Source organism: Trachypithecus francoisi, unplaced genomic scaffold (genome assembly GCF_009764315.1).
Source record: "Trachypithecus francoisi isolate TF-2019V2 unplaced genomic scaffold, Tfra_2.0 Lachesis_group6, whole genome shotgun sequence".
Taxonomy (NCBI): Eukaryota; Metazoa; Chordata; class Mammalia; order Primates; family Cercopithecidae; genus Trachypithecus; species Trachypithecus francoisi.
Window position 1 is genome coordinate 108,591,604 of NW_022681471.1, and position 18,884 is coordinate 108,610,487.

Consider the following 18,884-nt stretch of genomic DNA (forward strand, 5'->3'; position numbering starts at 1 on the left):
TTCAAGTAAATGAGGACACGTATGTCAGATTGATAGAGTGATAAATAAAAGAGAAAAGTGCCTTTTCTAATTTGGAGCAAGACAGGAAGACAGAGGTAGATTTCATATATTCTATTTAGCTACTCTAGAAAATGTTTCCAAAAATGATACCATTATAAAATATAAGCATAATTTTTGGAAACCATACACTCATTTTTATTTCAAGTACTTTCAAAAGCTAAAATTTCCTCTTTTTTTGGTTTTTTTTTTTTTTTTTTGAGACTTCATCTTGCTCTTGTCCCCTAGACTGGAGTGCAATGGCATGATCTCAGCTCGCTGTAACCTCTGCCTCCCAGGTTCGAGTGATTCTCCTGCCTCAGCCTCCCGAGTAGCTGGGATTACAGCCACCATGCCTGGCTAATTTTTGTATTTTTAGTAGACACAGGGTTTCACCATGTTGGCCAGGCTGGTCTTGAACCCCTGACCTCGTGATTCGCCTGCCTCGGCCTCTCAAAGTGCTGGGATTACAGGCGTGAGCCACCGCGCCTGGCCCAAAAGCTAACATTTCTATAACTCCCTAAACATATTCTCTTTAGCCTTTGAATGGACTTCAGTGGAAGATGGTTCAAAAGCAAGGAGGAATAACTTTCACCTATAGGAATCCACTTGCAATTGATTATGTACTTCTTTATAGATAAAAAAAATCAATGTATAGCATAAAAACTAACTTAAAACAGTAGTTTTATCACTTCCAAATGAAATACTGAAGACTGTGATTACCTGTAACAGTTAATTCAGTAGTTCTTCTCACAACGAAACCTCCATATTTTAATTCACAGGTATAATTTCCAATGTCATCTTCTCTGACTTCTCTTATAAGCAGCGTATCTCTTTTGAATACAATACTTGGCCTCCATGTTTTTGTCCTGCACTCCTATATGAAGAACATACAATTTTGGTAGTACATATAGTAATGGAAAAATATAGAACAGTTTTAAATGACTAAAACAGAAGATTCTAAAATTACATTTTAAAGGGACTAAAAAGTTTGAAACTAATGCTAAAGAATTTCACTTCTTCTCAGAATCTCTGGGAAATCAATTTGCTTCCTAGAATTTGCCTTCCTAGAATAATATGGCAAGTTGTACCGGTCATTATACATTTCTGAACCAATGAATACTTCAATCTGAAGATAATTTTTTTAAAAAGTCAATTAACTTCTGAGATTAGTATATCTAAACTACATATGTATTGATTTATTAGACATAAGAATAGAGATGTATGCTAAGACTATCCCTGACATCATTTTGGAAACAAATATTTCACATTTGATGACTGTGAAATCAACCATATTGAAATTGATAACATAAAATACAAACCATATTATTTTATTGGAAAGCAGAAAATTTGCTGTACAAAAGATGGCACCGTTCAATGATTGTACCTGAATTCTATTTCAATATTTGAAACATTTTAGTTTTGCATTTAGTAAAAATTAAATCTCTTCATAGTGTGTGCATGCTATAACCCATGAAAGACACAATCAACATTTATATGCAAGGTCTTTAGAGTTCCAAAAATATCTGTTTTCATTGTTGATAGACTTACCAAATTATGGTCTCTGAATTAAGCTTTGAATTATAATGATGTTGGCTCAGGAGATTTCTGTTTTTGCCAAAACAGAAGTCAATTTCCTCTAGCCAGATTTGAAATCAATGGAACGAGGATAAAATAGCTTTAAAACATTTGACACTCTTCAGGGGTAATATTATTTCTAAAAAGTTGTATTGCCAAATCAAATTTTTACAGAACATTATTTTATGTGGCTCAATGCCTTTGGGTAATTGGGGGCAATTTTCCAGTTATTTCAGACCAAAATATACATTGCATATGCCATATTAGTTGTATGACTCGTTGTGATTGCATAAATTTTCCACTGAATGTGTGACATCTATATTCAGCCAGACTAATTGTTTTATACTATTCTACTATAGAAGTAGCCCTTAAATCTCTGCTATTTAGACTATAGGGGCTAATCTTTGAGTATGGAAAGATAATCTGAAATTTTATGACTTTTAAATACCACATATACTGCATCCCCACCCACCACTTCCCTAGTCTGCATAGCTTAAGGTCAAAATTACTGTGGCAATATTGGCAATATGACTAAAGGACTAGCCACTTTTTAAATTGTGTGTGTGTAGTCTCTCATCTTTCAGCAAATTTTAAGATGCTCTTTACAAAAGGTGAGAAAAGACACACAACTCTTAAACTTATTAGTGAACAACAAACAAACTGCCTATTTAGAAGCTGATGTTACATATGATTACTAAGGAAAAAAAGGGTTTATTTGGAGACTTGGGTCAAACTCCCCTAATACCACTCCCCCTTGAAGCAATCATCAGGGCTTGCCTCAGAATATGCCTGTGGAAATCAGGCAAACCACAGGGTGGTTTGAGATGTGAGGGTGGTTAAGGATGAGAAATACTCAACAATTAAAAAACGAGAAAAAGAAAATTCATTCCACAGTAACAGAAACCAGCGGGACTAATATTTGAGTTCCGTTAACATAGTCTAGGACTGAAAATCAAGCAAGGGACAAGTATAAAACAGTTCCCTTGATGTTCTGAACCACAATTTCACATGATCAAGAATCAAAAGTAAGTCTTACTTAGGAAAGAGCATTGCTGTTTTGGAAAAATCTTTTTTAAAATTGTTAAAGGTTTGCTTCTTGTTTTATTTCTAACAGTTTTTGAATTCATCTTCAGTCTGTCATGAAGGCTCACATTCTGTGTACTGACATTTGTGGATCAAGTTACAAAGAGGCCCAGCTTCTAAAGTCCTACTTACAGTGAGTTGGACAAAGCAAATGTTACATAAGGATTCTTTAAACTATGGATAAAATATTCTGCAGGAATGTTCATAGCATCCATACTTTATTTCTTGAGTACATTCAATAACAAAAAGTTCTTTTATGGTACAAATAAGCTTAAAATTATGTTCAAATCTGGAATATCAGTAAACATCAATGATGGTGATAGGAAACTCAGAGGTTCAATTATTCTGTTGAAGTTTAAAGTTCATCTGGTTTTAGAAGAAAGTTACTTTAATATTGTATTTCTGGTGTCATAAAATTTCCTCAGATGTTGTTTCTTTAAAATGTTTATGTTTTTACATGAAAAAGATTAGAATATGGACAAAATTATGTCCATTAAACAGAATATTCCATGAAAAACTAGTATATGATTTTATCCTGGAAAAAAAAAAATCAAACCTTTTTCCTTTTGTCTGGGGACATTTTGAATTACTAATGTGAAGAAACCTGAAAAGAAGGTTCAAGGTAATTTAGTTCCTGAAATTATCAACCCAGACCATAATAGACTTGAAAATATTGTCCATGTAAATAAAATATAAACATAAACAAAACAGCTTATTACAGTGGATTATCAATACAAATATTGACTAGAATTTACTAAAGCCATTGGTTAAAAAACACTTAATGACTAGTATAACTTGCTGTATTATTCTAGGAAGGCAAAGCTAAACTATATCATGCCCATCTAAGTTTTCTATCCAATTTACCCCAGTATATAAGGCACAATTAATTTGTTAATAGGAAATAGAACCACTCGCAGTCCATACCTTGTACCAAAGGATTTCAGGTTCTCTGGTTGGCAGTAGAAAATCTTCTATGTCACGGCACGAAATTTCCTTGCTTTTGCTAAGTTCGGCTTTTTCAAAATACTTCATCTTGGAATTATAGCAGAGTCCAGTGTCATTTTCACCAACTGTTAGCGAGATGGATACTTTCATACAGTAAGTGGAGTTTCTGTAACAAAGCAGAATAAATATGGTGACCTGGTGTGAACAAAAAGCAAGTGCTGCCAAGGCAGTGTATTCAATTCACTTAAAAGAGAAGCGAAAACTTCATTGTTTAACTAATTTTATGGTATCTTGACTTATTCCACAGGGTTCTCTCTTGCTACCCAACTAAACAATACTTGGTCTTGTGAAGGTTACATGTATATTTGTTTTTATTTGCCAGAGAAAAAGTTTTGTTTTACATTCAGGTTCAGTTTTAAAATGTTTAATAGATATTTTGTACCTAGAAAAAAAAATAAAGGAAGATTTAGGTCAAGAATAAAGTCAAGCCTGGGCTTATGCTAAAATTAACAAATTCAATAGAAGTAGAAAACTATAACTGGCCTATTAATCACAGCGAGGTACAGGAATAATGCTGCATACTCTTACAGTATTAGTTGTCTTGCTAAGAAGAGTAGTTACTGAGTCTGGGCAGAACACATTCTTGGATAAAAGTATTGCAAAGTTACTATCTTTATCGACCCATATCTATTTGGGTTGGGACCTGGAGTCCAGGTTGTCAGAGCAAAGCATTCTACTGTGTTACATAAGAACAACCCCATCCTGATAGACAGATTCTACAGAATCAAGTCATTAAATAAGCAACTCTTTTTTTCTTCCTGGTACATAAATCAAGTTTATAACTTGAAATAAGTGAGGCTATAAACTTTTTGGAAGGGTTGGGACCAAATGAAGTTGTTTCAGTAAATTGCACTACTTCTACTTGTTGTTTAAGTCTCAGGGCATTCAATGAACACTGATAATGTATCAGGCATGGTGTTGACTAATGAGAAGAAAGAGAGGAATAAAATATTGAATTCAAAGTTTGCTTTAGAACTTCCCATTTGGTAAATAAGTGCCCAACTGCTTATTCATGTACTTGGCCATCAAATTCCTGTATGTGGGTCTCACTGCTTACCATCTCTACAACACTGGGCAATTTATTTAACTCCTTTGAGTCTCAGGTGGGGTGGAGAGACAGCACCTGTCTGAGCATGAAAAAGGATACTGGATAGAAATCTGCCTGGCCTGTCATAGGTGTTCAGTGATACTAGCTCCTCTTTGCATCATGCACAACATCTCCTAAGTCCTCCTCCTTATTCAGCTAACACTTTGACATTTAAGCAGCTCCCTTATTTAGATCATTGCTTTTGTTTAATGCTAATATGACACAGTGAGAATGTCCAGAAGATAGGTAGGCTATTAGGCTTATATCTGGTAACAAAGAATATTTCCACAAAATTGGATGGTTCTTTATTGAATGTAGACATCTCTAGCTTCCTATAATACCTAGTCTACAAGTAGATGTAAGATACTTAATGGGTGAAATAATTAGCCATTAAACAAAGTTAGTCAGAAGTTTGAGAAAAGTCCTGAGCGTGTGTGTTTCAGGAATTTTGCTAGAAGAAGACATATTCCCTGTCCTGAGGCCCTCACAATCCAGGGAAAGAGACAAGCAAATAAACAGCTGAAATTCAATATGATAATTTCTATGAAGAGCTATGAACTACCACAGTGGTATCAAAGAAAGAAACAAGAAGGCTCCATAAATGATGATATTTGAACTATCTTAGAGACTGAATAAGACTTTTGCAATTTTAAGAAGGGTTATCTGAGGTAACGGTTTGCACAAAGCCTGGAATGATAAAACAACTTGCTGTGTTTAAGTAATTGCAAATAATGTGGAGTGACTGGAGTATAAAGGACTTGAGACTGGATAGATGCACAGAAGCAAGACTGAAAGTCACATAAGCCACTTAAAAGAGTTTAAACTTTATGCTGAGGAATGATGAACTTTGGATCTTGGAAAGGATTTTCTGATTATAATGAGAAAAATGGGTTTGACTGTAAGGAAGAATAAATGCAATGAGACAAATTAGAAAGCAACTGCATTCATTCAGAAACAAATGGCAGCCTCAATGAAAGCAACACACGTTGGGACACAAAAGAGGGATCACATTCAAAATATATTTAAGACACTGAATCAATATAACAGTGAGGAAGCAAAGGAAAGAGAGAGGCATCCAAGATGATCAAGAGTTTTTCTCAGTTGAGTATATGAAAGGTAGAATCAATCTTTCAGCCTAGAAAACACTGAAAAAGAAACAGCTTTGAGAGACAAGAGTGTGTTAAATTTTAGCTTGAGCTTCACACCCAAGTGAAAAAGATACCCTCTTTGGATTTGCCAGCAATACTGCTCATGCATTATTTATTAATTTTACTCCAGCACTGACTGGAGCATGCTCCTTCCAGGCTCATTATAAGATCATTTTTTCAGAAAAAAAAAAAATTATCTAAATTAACCTATTAACTGTTTTAGGGCACATTCAAATGTGCCTTAAGAAAATACTTAGCTTTTGGAATAATACAGATTTGTAGAACACAAAATTAAAAAAAAAAAAAAAAAAAAACAACAACCAGAAAAGCCTTTTAAAGAAGTAAATCTGTGCGTTATAATTTTGAAACTTCCACGTAAATCATTTAGACACAAGAGTCTTAGATTTCCTTTCTCCTCAAACTATTGATTACTTTTGTTTGCCTGTTGTACTGTATCTCTTTGTGTGGAATACCAGACATTCATATACAGAGAGAGAGGGAGAGAGAGGCAGGGTCAGGTGAAGAGCAAGACTCCAAAGCCCAACCTCATGGGTTCAATCTCAATCACTCATTCAAGCTCTATCACTCATTATTTTTGAAAACTAGGGAAAGTTACTTGGCTCATTTGGCTTCCATTTCCTTATTAGGATAAGGTGAAAGTAATACCAATGACTCCATAGGCTGCTGTGGAAAACGAATACAATAAAACCCATAAAGAACTTAGAACATTGCCTATCTTCCAGTGAACACTCAGTAAGTGTTAGATCTTATTATCAGCACCACCTCCTTCATTCCCAGTTACTTTATATTTCCATTTTGCAGTACAGTCACACAGTGTTTGTTTAACAAATCAGAACATAGTACCATGATGAGGCCTTCAGTTCTTTGGTGTCTAATTAGTGTGAAGCTTAAAAGTCCAGATAAGTCCTTATACTTTTCATCTGAAATATATGAGTGGGTTGAATAAGAATGACTAAAGTTGAAGTAAATATGGACTCCCCACCACAGCCATCACCTCTTTCTCTTCTTTAAATACAAATGTCCCCTAATCTTCAGAAAGTGGCTCCAGATGAGCATCACTTAGGTATTCTTATTTTCCTAACTTTTATTCTTCAGCTCTGTGAGATGAGTGCTGATTTACAACTGTCTGGTAATGTCTGGAACTCCAGACTCTCCAGGATGGCACTATTTTCAAATTACTTTCGATGTTTAATACTTGTTTACTGTTTCTGCTCATCAGGAGGTGATTTAAAAAGCTAAAAATAAAGTAGTATCCAACGAATGCTACAGTCCATTTACTGAGACGAGCTAACAGGAAACAAGCAACTTGTGACACATTAATAAACATATGATACCCCTGAGGGGAATTTACACACTCTCAAAGCAAAGAGTGCATTCCGCCATCATCAAACTTGCGACATGACTGCTATGGTTATCTGCTGTCAGGGAAATAACGTGGAATGGGGTAAATGGGGTAAAGAGGATGCTCCTAAAGGACTTATGGTAAAACCATTAGCGCATATTTACTCAGCTTTTACTGTTTATAACAGATGGGCTGTAGTCTAGGCAAAAACTTAAGTCATGATTGCTGGTTTCAATGTTTATAAAATGACTAGAGAGACAGGACATGCATGCAGGCAGAGAAAACAGAGTTATTTACAATTGAGAGTCAATACCCCACTATCCCTTCTAGTGAAGAAAGAATATTAGTATAGACTTTTAAATAAAGATCTAGTTGTCTCTGGCAAGGGTGACCCTGAGGTCCACACCAGGTACACACACAACATATTGTAGAAACAACTAACATGAAGTTACTTATTTCAATGTCTTAACGTTACAGCAAAGGGATCCAAGGCTGAAAGAAGTCAATGAATTTCTCGAATTCTATTATCTAAATAGTGGTAGAAATGAGGTTAGAATTCACATCTCCTAACTTCTAATTCACTGGTCTCTTCTATATGCTAGGGGAGGTAATTGGTGCTGGGTTAGCATACATAGACTCTATATACCTAGGATGATCATAGATATATGGATATATACATACCATTGTTTAAGATAAAAGAAAGTTACCTACCCTTAACCCTTGGTTTTACTTTATTTTACACTCTAAAATAAATGTCTTCTGGACATTAAGGGCTTACATTTTCAAATTTTCTTCAGGACTTTAATGACACAAGTTTTCAAAAAAATCCATGATCTAACTTGATTTTTTTGAAAATTTAGGTCCTTAAAGTCCCCCAAATCTGATAGTGATATAAGGGAGCAAATGACCTTAAAATATGGTTTCTCATATTTTTCTACTATATAAAAGCTATATGTATGTGTGTGTGTATATATATACTATATATATTTACTTCTGAAGCACTGGCTTGAGTCCCGCCTTACAAAGAAGAAAAAAAAAAAATCTGATTCAGTGAAAATATTGGGAATTCCCAAATATTTTTGAACACAATTAAGAAATCAACATAAGACACAAAAATAAATTCAAAATAATTACTTCCATTCAGATTCCAGAAGTTAGTACAGCACCCTGAACTCCTCCACAGGTTTCTCAGTACTGTTGTACTTTGAAATAGAAGACAATTCAGAATTGATATGCATGGGAGCCATCAGACTTTCTTTGTTTTTTTGGAGATGGAATTTCGCTCTTGTTGCCCAGGCTGGAGTGCAATGGTGCGATCTCAGCTCACTGAAACCTCCGCCTACTGGGTTCAAGCGATTTTCCAGCCTCAGCCTCCGGAGTAGCTGGGATTACAGGCACATGCTACCACTCCAGGATAATTTTTGTATTTTTTGTAGAGACAGGGTTTCACCATGTTGGTCAGGCTGGTCTCAAACTCCTGATCTCAGCTGATCTACCTGCCTCAGCCTCCCAAAGTGCTGGGATTACAGGTGTGAGCCACTGTGCCTGGTCGTTATCAGAGATTTTAAAATTCATTTTTAAAAGGATGACTACATTGCATAACTATAGATCAAAGTGCAGAAATTTGGGTAGTACAGGAAGAAGGTAAAAAAGGAAAATATGTGTGGAAAGGGAAATTTTGCATATAACTGATTTACTGATAAAGGATATTAAAAACCGTGTTATATGATAACCTTAGTATAGCACAGTTGCAATTATTCTGTAATCACACGCCCTATGCACGGTAATGTGTAGTGTTTGGTATCCCTCTCTTACTCTAGCAGAATTACCAGTGGCATGACTGTAAAATGTATCCTCTAACAGGATCACTAAACACATGACCTGTATATTCTGCTAATTCTCAAGTCCCTAAAGGAAATACCATTTTTATAATGTTTGGCAATCTTTTCGTACTTCATGAAGTAGTGTGTAACAAAGCCAGGGATGTGATTAACGTTTTTAAAGGATTAAGTTGTTCTATGCCTCTGTGTTTGATATGGTCTACTCTAACATTCGTTGGTCATTTTTCAAGTCATGATCTTTCCTTTTGTAAGAATGAAGGCACATAATATTTTTCAAGTGTCATAAGCCTTTGGCACTGAAAAGCAGCACAGAGTGGCAGCAGATCTGAAGGTTCAGTTACCACAGACCTGAGCAGAAGTGAACTGTCTTGAAGGCAGCTTCTCAACCAGAAATTTGACCATCGTGTCTAATCGTTAGTTGTAAACCTAAAGTGTTAGGAATGAAAAAGTGTCAAGGTTAGACTGTGGAAGGAGTATCTTAGAGCTTTTTAAACCTTAAACATACTTTGATAGTTTATCTCTAATCTTTAAGCATTCCATTTTTTCCCCTTTTTTATTGTTCTGTCAGTCTTTATGGTAATGCCTGAAGCTATGCATGTGATCCTCTCTTATATCTTATCTTTCTTAAACACACTATGTTTGTAGCTACTGACACTAAATGAGAGATTTGTTTGGATTAGTTTTTCTTTTCAGAAGAGCTCTGGAGGACCTATTGATTTAACCCTGGTTGAAATCAGCCCTTGGTGAAAAGATTAGAATGAGACCATCGAGCAGATGCTTAAAACCTAAAAACACCAGTTTACTGCCTTCTCATTTGAAATTCTTTTTTAAACATTTTGTTGAACTGGTAAATTGAACTCCACCTACAGTGTTTCGCTACCTGTAAATTCAAGATAATTGTCTTCTCTTTTTTGGTAAAAAGTGATCAATACAATTTTCCTATTTTTATTTTTCTAACCTATTATTCCTGGAATATTAGACTTGAGAAGGCCTAGGCATATAAAATTCTAGTCCAGTATTTGTCTGAGTAATTCTTGGGCATGAACATTTTCAAACTTCACCTCTGTAGATTCCAAGAGTAAGGGAAAATATAAGAGGGAGAAGAAGTAAAAACCATGTCAGTGAGGGAAACTGAGGCCCAGGACATGGGTTCAAGATTACACACATTACATAACAATTTCTTCAGGGGCCTATGGTGGCTGATTTCTTCGATCTGTATCCGTTTCAATCTTTTTTTTTTTTTTTTTGAGACGGAGTCTTGCTCTGTAGCCCAGGCTGGAGTGCAGTGGTGCAAGCTTGGCTCACTGCTACTTCCACCTCCCCGGTTCAGGAGATTCTCCTGCCTCAGTCTCCTGAGTAGCTGGGACTACAGGCGCCCGCCACCACGCCCAGCTAATTTTTTGTATTTTTAGTAGAGACGGGCTTTCACTGTGTTAGCCAGGCTGGTCTCGATCTCCTGACCTCGTGATCCGCCCGTCTCGGCCTCCCAAAGTGCTGGGGTTACAGGCGTGAGCCACTGCGCCTGGCCCCCGTTTTAACATTTTTATTTTCTACATAACAATCACAATTTTTTTTATTTTTATTTTTTTTAAGATGGAGTCTTCTTTGAACTGTCGCCCAGGCTGGAGTGCAGTGTGCGATCTAGGCTCACTGCAACCTCTGCCTCCCGGGTTCACACCATTCTCCTGCCTCAGCCTCCTGAGTAGCTAGGACTATAGGCACCCGCCACTATGCCCGGCTATTTTTTTTTTTTTTTGTATTTTTTGTATTTTTAGTACAGACGGGGTTTCACCATGTTAGCCAAGATGGTCTCCATCTCCTGACTTCGTGATCCACCTACCTCGGCCTCCCAAAATGCTGCGATTACAGGCATAAGCCACTGTGCCCGGCCCACAATCACAATTTTTAATTACAGTATTTATCCTCATTTTGCTACACCTACTATTAATATGTATGCTTCTCATAATATGTAAAATATGGAAGTATGCTGTTTGAATTCTTAGAGGCACTTTTTTTTTTTAACTGAGGTAAAATTCATGCAACATAAAATGAACCATTAACTATTTTGAAGTTTATAATTAAGTGGCATTTAATACATTGATAATGTTTTGAAACGCTCACCTCTATCTAGTTCTAAAACTAGAAAACCTAGTACCCATTAGCAATTACTCTTCTCTTTTCTCTCCCTACAATAACTGGAAACCATCCATCTGCTTTCTGTCTCTATGGATCTGCTTATTCTGGATATTTCATATAAATGTCATCATATAAATGTAGCCTTTTCTGTCTGGCTTCTTTTACTTAGCATCATGTTTTCAAGGTTCATCCATGCTATAGCATGCATCAGTACTTCATTCCTTTCTTTTGGCTGAACATTAGCCCATTGTGTGATACACCAAATTCCATGTATCCAATCATAAGCTTATTGGACATTTGGGTTTGTTTTCACATTTTAGCTACTGTGAATAATGCTGCTATGAACATGCATGTACAGATATTTAAGTCCCTGCTTTTCATTCTTTTGGGTATATATCTAGAATTTGAATTGCTGGGTCATATGGTTTAACTTTTTGAGGGACCAGGAATATTTCCTTTGTTAATCTCTTAAACTCTTTCTCCTTTTCCGAACATTTCAGTTTCTGTTGACACATGGATAGGAATTCAATAAAGGAATTTGTTCAGTGATGACCTGTTGAGGATAAAGACTTCAAAGGTCTAATGATCTCCTTAAGTGCCTAGTACAGTACCAGGCATTTAGGAGGTACTCTCAATATATAATATATTAAATAAATAAATGAATGAACTATTATCTAATAGCCACAAAGTTCTGACTGCTTTTTTTTTTTTTTTTTTTTGGCTTAACCTTTCTAAATAACTCCCACCTAAACCCAACCATACAAGTTTTTTGCCACCTTTCATTTTCTTGAGTTTTGAAATAACACATACTTCTTTTTCTTTCTTTTTTTTTTTTTTTTCAGACACAGTCTTGCTCTTTCGCCCAGGCTGGAGTGCAGTGGCATGATTTCGGCTCACTGTAACCTCCACCTCCTACATTCAAGCAATTATCGTGCCTCAGCCACCCGAATAGCTGGGACTACAGGCGCCTGCCACCATGCCTGGCTAATTTTTGTATTTTTAGTAGAGGCAGGGTTTCACCACGTTGGCTAGGCTGGTCTCAAACTCCTGACCTTAAATGATCTACCCACCTTGGCCTCCCGGAGTGCTGGGATTACAGACGTGAGCCACTGCGCCCAGCCATAAATAACACGTATTACTTGATAGCATATACAGCAAACAGATGTGTCTTCCATGAACACAAAAAATTAAAATAGAGTTGTAAAGATACTCTGCACTGAATAGCTACATACAATCACCTGATGCTCTCCTTATTTCATCCTACACACAACAAGCCTTCTTCTAACCACAGTAGACATTCTTGATATGAAAGACAAGGGATAGGGAAGATAAATGTGTGAGTCACATTTGGGTAAGTTGCATATCACTTTTTGTTCTCCAAGCTTTACAAAGGCAGCTTTTTCTAAGGTGTTCATAATATTTACCAAGACTCATGATCAGAGTTTCATATAAAAAGTGACATCTTTGAACTCAGAACATTTAGAAATGGGTCCATATTCTGAAGACACAGATAGAACAGAACAGACTATCTGCATCTGGACAAACAAGATTGCTTTGCTTTAATGCGACCCCCAGAGCAAATGCCAGAGGAAAGGCAAGTAGGCAAGGCAAAAAAAACTTTATTTACAAACCAATGTGAGGGAGGGGCGAGGTTCACCGGCCTCCGGCGTTGTAGTCCAACGAAGTCGCTCCGGCGTTCTCGGACGAGGTTCCCGGGTCCCGCCTACGAGGAAGGGCCGAGGAAGTTCGCTCCGGCCTTCTCGGGCGAGGTTCCTGGGTCCCGCGCACGAGGAGGGGCCAAGGAAGTTCGCACCGGCGTTCTGGGACGAGGTTCCTGGGTCCCGCGTAGGAGGAGGGGCCAAGGAAGTTTGCTCCGGCGTTCTCGGACGAGGTTCCTGGGTCCTGCATACGAGGAGGGGCCGAGGAAGTTCGCACCGCGCGCCCGCCGGGAGCGGCTTTTATGTCCCGGGCCCGGGAGTGGGCGGCACATAGGCGGGTTGGGGCAGGGTGGTAGGCGTGGCTAGGCGGGTTCCGGTTCTTCTCCGTGGGAGGTCGGGTTGCGCCTGCGCAGTCGACCCATGTCTCTCCCGGGCGCGGGAAAGTTGACGGTGAAGAACCCGGAACTGCGCCATCTTGCCTCCGTTTATCCAAACAAAGATATTCTTCATCTGTAAAAGGTCTAGAGAAAATGAAAATGCAAGCCAGAAGTGCTCCCTGAAGAAGAGAATCACAAGTACTTCCCTCAAATTACATGTTCATAGCACCTGCTTGATGCTCTAATTTGAAGGCGCCACATGAGATTTTACCTGACTTTCTTCACCACTTCCTAATTTCATATTTTTCAACTCCTTCATCCCCTTGTCACCTCCTCTTCCCCTGTGATGGTTTGAGATAATTTCATTCTATGTATATGCAGCATGTCATCCCTTGAACTTCCAGTTCAAAAAGGATGTTGTTTCATAAGAAAAAATAAAACAAAAAGAAAGCACTAAGCCCACCAATGGCCTTGCAATGTAATATAAGACTAAATACATGATATCATTTATTAAAGAATTGAATACAACTCTCACTGACTGAGCATTTAAAATTCATTCACGGCTGGGCAGGGTGGTTCACGTCTCTAATCCCAGCAATTGGGGAGGCTCATGTGGGTAGATAGCTTGAGCCCAGGAGTTCAAGACCAGCCTGGGCAACATGGCAAAACGCCACCTCTACAAAAAAATAGAAAAATTAGCCAGACGTGGTGGTGGTGTGCCTGTAGTCCCAGATACTTGGGAGGCTGAGGTGGGAGGATCACCTGAGCCTTGGAGGCAGAGGTTGCAGTGAGCCAAGATCACACCACTGCACTCCAGCCTGGGTGACAGACTGAGATCTTGTCTCAAAAAAGAAAAAAAAAAAAATTTCACTCAATCAGCACAACACATTTATTGAGCAATGGCTATATCCTGGCCTGGCCGGGGATAAAGCAGTGAATAAACAGGGTACTTGATTTTATGGAGTTTATATCCTACTAAGAGGCAAATTAGGGAAGGAGGAAACATTGTATAGAAAGTTTTACCTTTCAATACCACCTCACACACACTGGGATGGGTATTATCAGAAAATAAAAAGTGTAGGCCAGGCACGGTGGCTCACGCCTATAACCCCAGCACTTTGGGAGGCCAAGGCAGGTGGATCACGAGGTCAGGAGTTCAAGATCAGCCTGGCCAAGATAGTGAAACCCCGTCTCTCCTAAAAACACAAAAATTAACCAGGCCTGGTGGTGGGCGCCTGTAATCCCAGCTACTCAGGAGGCTGAGGCAAAGAATCACTTGAACCTGGGAGGCAGAAGTTGCAGTGAGCCAATATCATGCCACTGCACTCCACCCTGGGCAACAGAGTGAGATTCTGTCTCAAAAAATAATAATTAAAAAAAAAAAATTTTTTTTAAAGTGTGTTGGGGGGTAGACAATAAGTATTGGCAAGGAGTGGAGAAATTAGAAACCTTGTGTATTACTGGTAGAATGTAAACTCGTGCAGCCACTGTAGAAAACAGTTTTGCAGTTCCTCAAAATGTTAAATATAGAATATCCAGCGATACCTCTCCTAGGTATACACACAAAATAACTGAAAAAAAATATTTGTACACCAATATTCATAGCAGCATTACTCGCAATAGCCAAAAGGTGGAACAATTCAAATGTCCATCAACAAATGAAAAGATTAAAAAGTGTCATGTATATATATATATATATATATATATATATATATAATAGAAATGTTATTCAGCCTTAAAAAGCAATGACATTCTGATACATGATACAACATGGATGAAACCTGAGAACATTAGGCTAAGTGAAATCAGTCAGTCACAAAAGGATAAATATGTATGATTGTATGATTAAACTTATCTGAGGTTCTTAGGATAAGTAAATTCATAGAAACACAAAGTAGAGTAGAGGTTACCAGGAGCTGGTGGGAGGAAGGAATGGGAAGTTAGTGTTTCATGGGTAAAGAATTTCTTTTTTTTTTTTGAGACGGAGTCTCGCTCTGTCGCCCAGGCTGGAGTGCAAATGGCACGATCTTGGCTCGCTGCAACCTCCGCCTCCCGGGTTCAAGCGATTCTCCTGCCTCAGCCTTCCGAGTAGCTGGGATTACATGCGCCCGCCACCACGCCCGGCTAATTTTGTATTTTTAGTAGAGATGGGGTTTCTCCATGTTGGTAAGGCTGGTCTCGAACTCCCGACCTAAGGTGATTCACCCGCCTCGGCCTCCCAAAGTGCTGGGATTACAGGCGTGAGCCACCGCGCCCATGGGTAAAGAATTTCTATCTTGGATGATGGGTAATTTTGGAAATAGATAGTGGTGATGGTTGCACAACATTCTGAATGTAATCATTGCCACTAGTTTTATAATTAAAAATGATTCAAATGATCAATTGTGTGGTATTTTACTACAACTTAAAAAAATTAGAATGGTACACTTTAAATGGGTGAAATATAACGATATATGAATTATATTTCATTTAAGCCATCATTTCAAAAAGATTTAAAGCATTATCTCATTTCATTGCCCTCTATGTAATCTCATTTAACCCTCTCACTCTAAATTCCATTTCTATGTTGTGTCTCCTTTATTTGTATCTCCAGCTCTGAACTCTAGATTTATATATTCAAATATCTATTTGTTATGCCTTTTTGAAATCTTAAAAAGTTACTTCATTTATTTGTGACATATACTACACCATCCACCCCATTGCTGAAGCAAAATAGCTGAACGTCATTTGAAACATCACGGACTTACCCCGGTGGAACTAGCGGGAGTTGAATGAGGGAGTTCCATAAACTCAATAGTTAAGATAGATAATATTTCAATGCAACATTTAACAATTAAATTAATGGAAAAATAATCCACAAGAACAATACATCTCATATTTTTTATACACTCAGTTTTATATGTATAGTTATCCTCTCAGTTATCACTAACTGGTTTTTTCTTTGCCTTCTTTCTTTATATTGGTATATATTTTCTCCATAACATTGTAAGAGTCTTGCATGAGGGGGTCTTATCTGCCTTAACACTTTATCCCATACGTAGTTTCTCAATTTCCCAGTTTCTCCTCACAAATGGCGCTGGTGATGCATTTTTACAAGAGGGGATCTATCCTTTCAGTTTCTGGGTTCTGGTAAAACCACTTCTTTCTTCTCTTTGTCCCTTCATATATAGGGGTGCTAGTGGTTTCCTAATGTCGCTAACCTCTGGGTCATTTCAGCTCTTCTAGCATACTGATATCCCGTTTCCCACGTTACATTTCTTCTACTGAACTATCTGGAATGAATTTGCTTTAACTGACTAGGTCCTGGCCAATACAGTAGCTTAGGGAACAAATAGTCTAAGTGTTTAATCCACATTATATCTAAATTCCTAGAGGTCTCCCATGAGGTAAAAGAAAAAGATAAATTATATAGTTGTACATTTGCAAATATTACAAATAACACTGTTCAAACATGGTAAATGTAATAAGTTAAGGTACTTTTCCAGCTTCCTTTCTATGATTAAAGCCTCTTATTTATGCATCTAAAATCAAAAACAGGAAAAAAGGAAAAAGCGGAATTAAACTGTGAATTAATAGAATTTAAAAGCAGAGTTAGGTTTTTGGGGGAGGTAACTTTTTTATTCTATATGATTTAGACACATTTCACAGTTGGTTTCCTTTCCATTCCTTTATATACAATTTTAATATCAGTTCAAGTCCATGCAATTTTCAGATATTTCTTGCTAGAATGGAAAGCCATTCATCTGAATTACCCATTATTCATTAAAATAACGAATGATTTGAATACCAGCAACCTAATAACTTTACTCGGCAATAACCGGTCATTTTTGGAAAAAGAAAATGGCCTAATGACTTGTATTTTTTTGTAAACATAAACATGCTCAGAATATGACATTATATTAAGGATTCACGCCAACAGAGACAATACAGAAATAAAACACTTTACATTTCAGTTGTCAGAATGTAATACCATAGAGTTATGTTAGAGGTATGATTAAAAGTGTTAGAAGTAAAACACAAGTGGGTCCAATCTTTATCCAAATGTGACAATGAATATAAGAAGAGGATATTTTCACAGGGAGAGGAATTTATTTGCAAGTTGTGTGACTATGAACAAGTAACATCTTCCTTGAACTTCAGCACCAGATCATAGAACTCTAAGGATACTTAATCTCATAGAGTTATTGTGAGAAGTAAATAGCATCCTGGTGTGAATGTATTTTGTAATGGACAAACTACTACACAATAGGTATTATTCCTGTTACTGTTATTTGCAGTAATGGATTAGCCACTCAGATTATAGTCAACTTCACTACATTTCTTGAATCTTCTCAGGCTCAATGTTGTTGCACATACCCTTCATTATTCAAAATATATCAGCACTGGCTAAATATGAAATTTATATCAAGGTCACCACTTTTTAGAAAGCTTAATCTGCTTTTCAGCAGCACCTCATAAAAGAGACAAATCACATAACTCTTCCTATTTAATCTCCTTATCCTACTGTGAATGCAGCTCTCTTCCTTTTTCTGTTCTCCAGATCCAACTTTTTCATTTTTATAGAAAGATTCAGTATGAATAGAACACCCTTTCTGTGAGTGAAGTCTCATACATTTGAAATTCAGTTAATCTTGTCTCATAGTATTGCCTGAAAGAGCTGGAGTTGACCGAGGCATCAAGTGGGAGGCATTCCTACATGCAGCAGTACAGAGATAAATACATAAATACATGAATGAATGAGTGAATGAATGAATGAATAAATAAATAAATAAAGCAGCAATGAGAGCTTATCTGTTATTAGCTCTGCTCTTTTTTCTGAGTTTCAGATGGATGAAACACCAAGGGGATTCTAGAACTAGATAGCTAAATATCTGTGGATGTCAACAACTGTGTACATGGAACAGACATTTTCAAATTCACTACTTTTAGAAATATGGGTCATATGAAAAACACTGATTCCCTAGCCGTAGGGGAAGTGGAATAATGACACTGGAGGTTTTGCAACAGTCAGCTGTCAAAACTCCTTTTCTGTCAATACTATAAGATTATTTCTCATGTTCTTCCCATAGGAAACAAGTGTAACAAAGAATTGAAATGGCTTTACTGTGTTCATAATTTTCAGTTAAAATATCTCCTCTTCCTTAAAAGTACATTATGATAATAGCAAGAAAATAGAGAACATGTATGTATTATTGCCGTTTTACCCAATTATATTCAGTCTTATCTGAATGTCAAGTTTTCCGAAATTATTCATCACATGCATGTGAAGAATATCTCAATGATTAACTAGACATCATTTCCTTCAGTGCTTTCCTAAAGCTCCAATTTATGCAACAGCATTGTAATCATGCCCACTCTCAAAACCCTTCTGTTCACTAGTCTATTAAATACAACTGTAACTGACTACCTTGGTGACTAATTTACAAAAGCTATTACAATGCTTCTGGCTTTCTTTCACTAATATGGATTTATTTGGAATCAAAATTATATTAAGTATTACTGTATAATTTGACTTTGTAGTTACTGATGTCATTATCTACCATTTATTATGTCTATAATGTACAAAGCACAT

General features: G+C 37.1%; 1 protein-coding gene across 1 annotated transcript in view; it reads right to left on the reverse strand.

Moving 5' to 3' along the window:
- Positions 1–18,884, reverse strand: part of IL1RAPL1 (interleukin 1 receptor accessory protein like 1) — a 708,593-nt gene that overhangs the window by 593,776 nt on the left and 95,933 nt on the right. Inside the window, 2 exon segments of the mRNA XM_033201300.1 lie at positions 760–913; positions 3,622–3,808. Of these exon segments, the coding sequence (XP_033057191.1) occupies positions 760–913; positions 3,622–3,808 (341 nt within the window).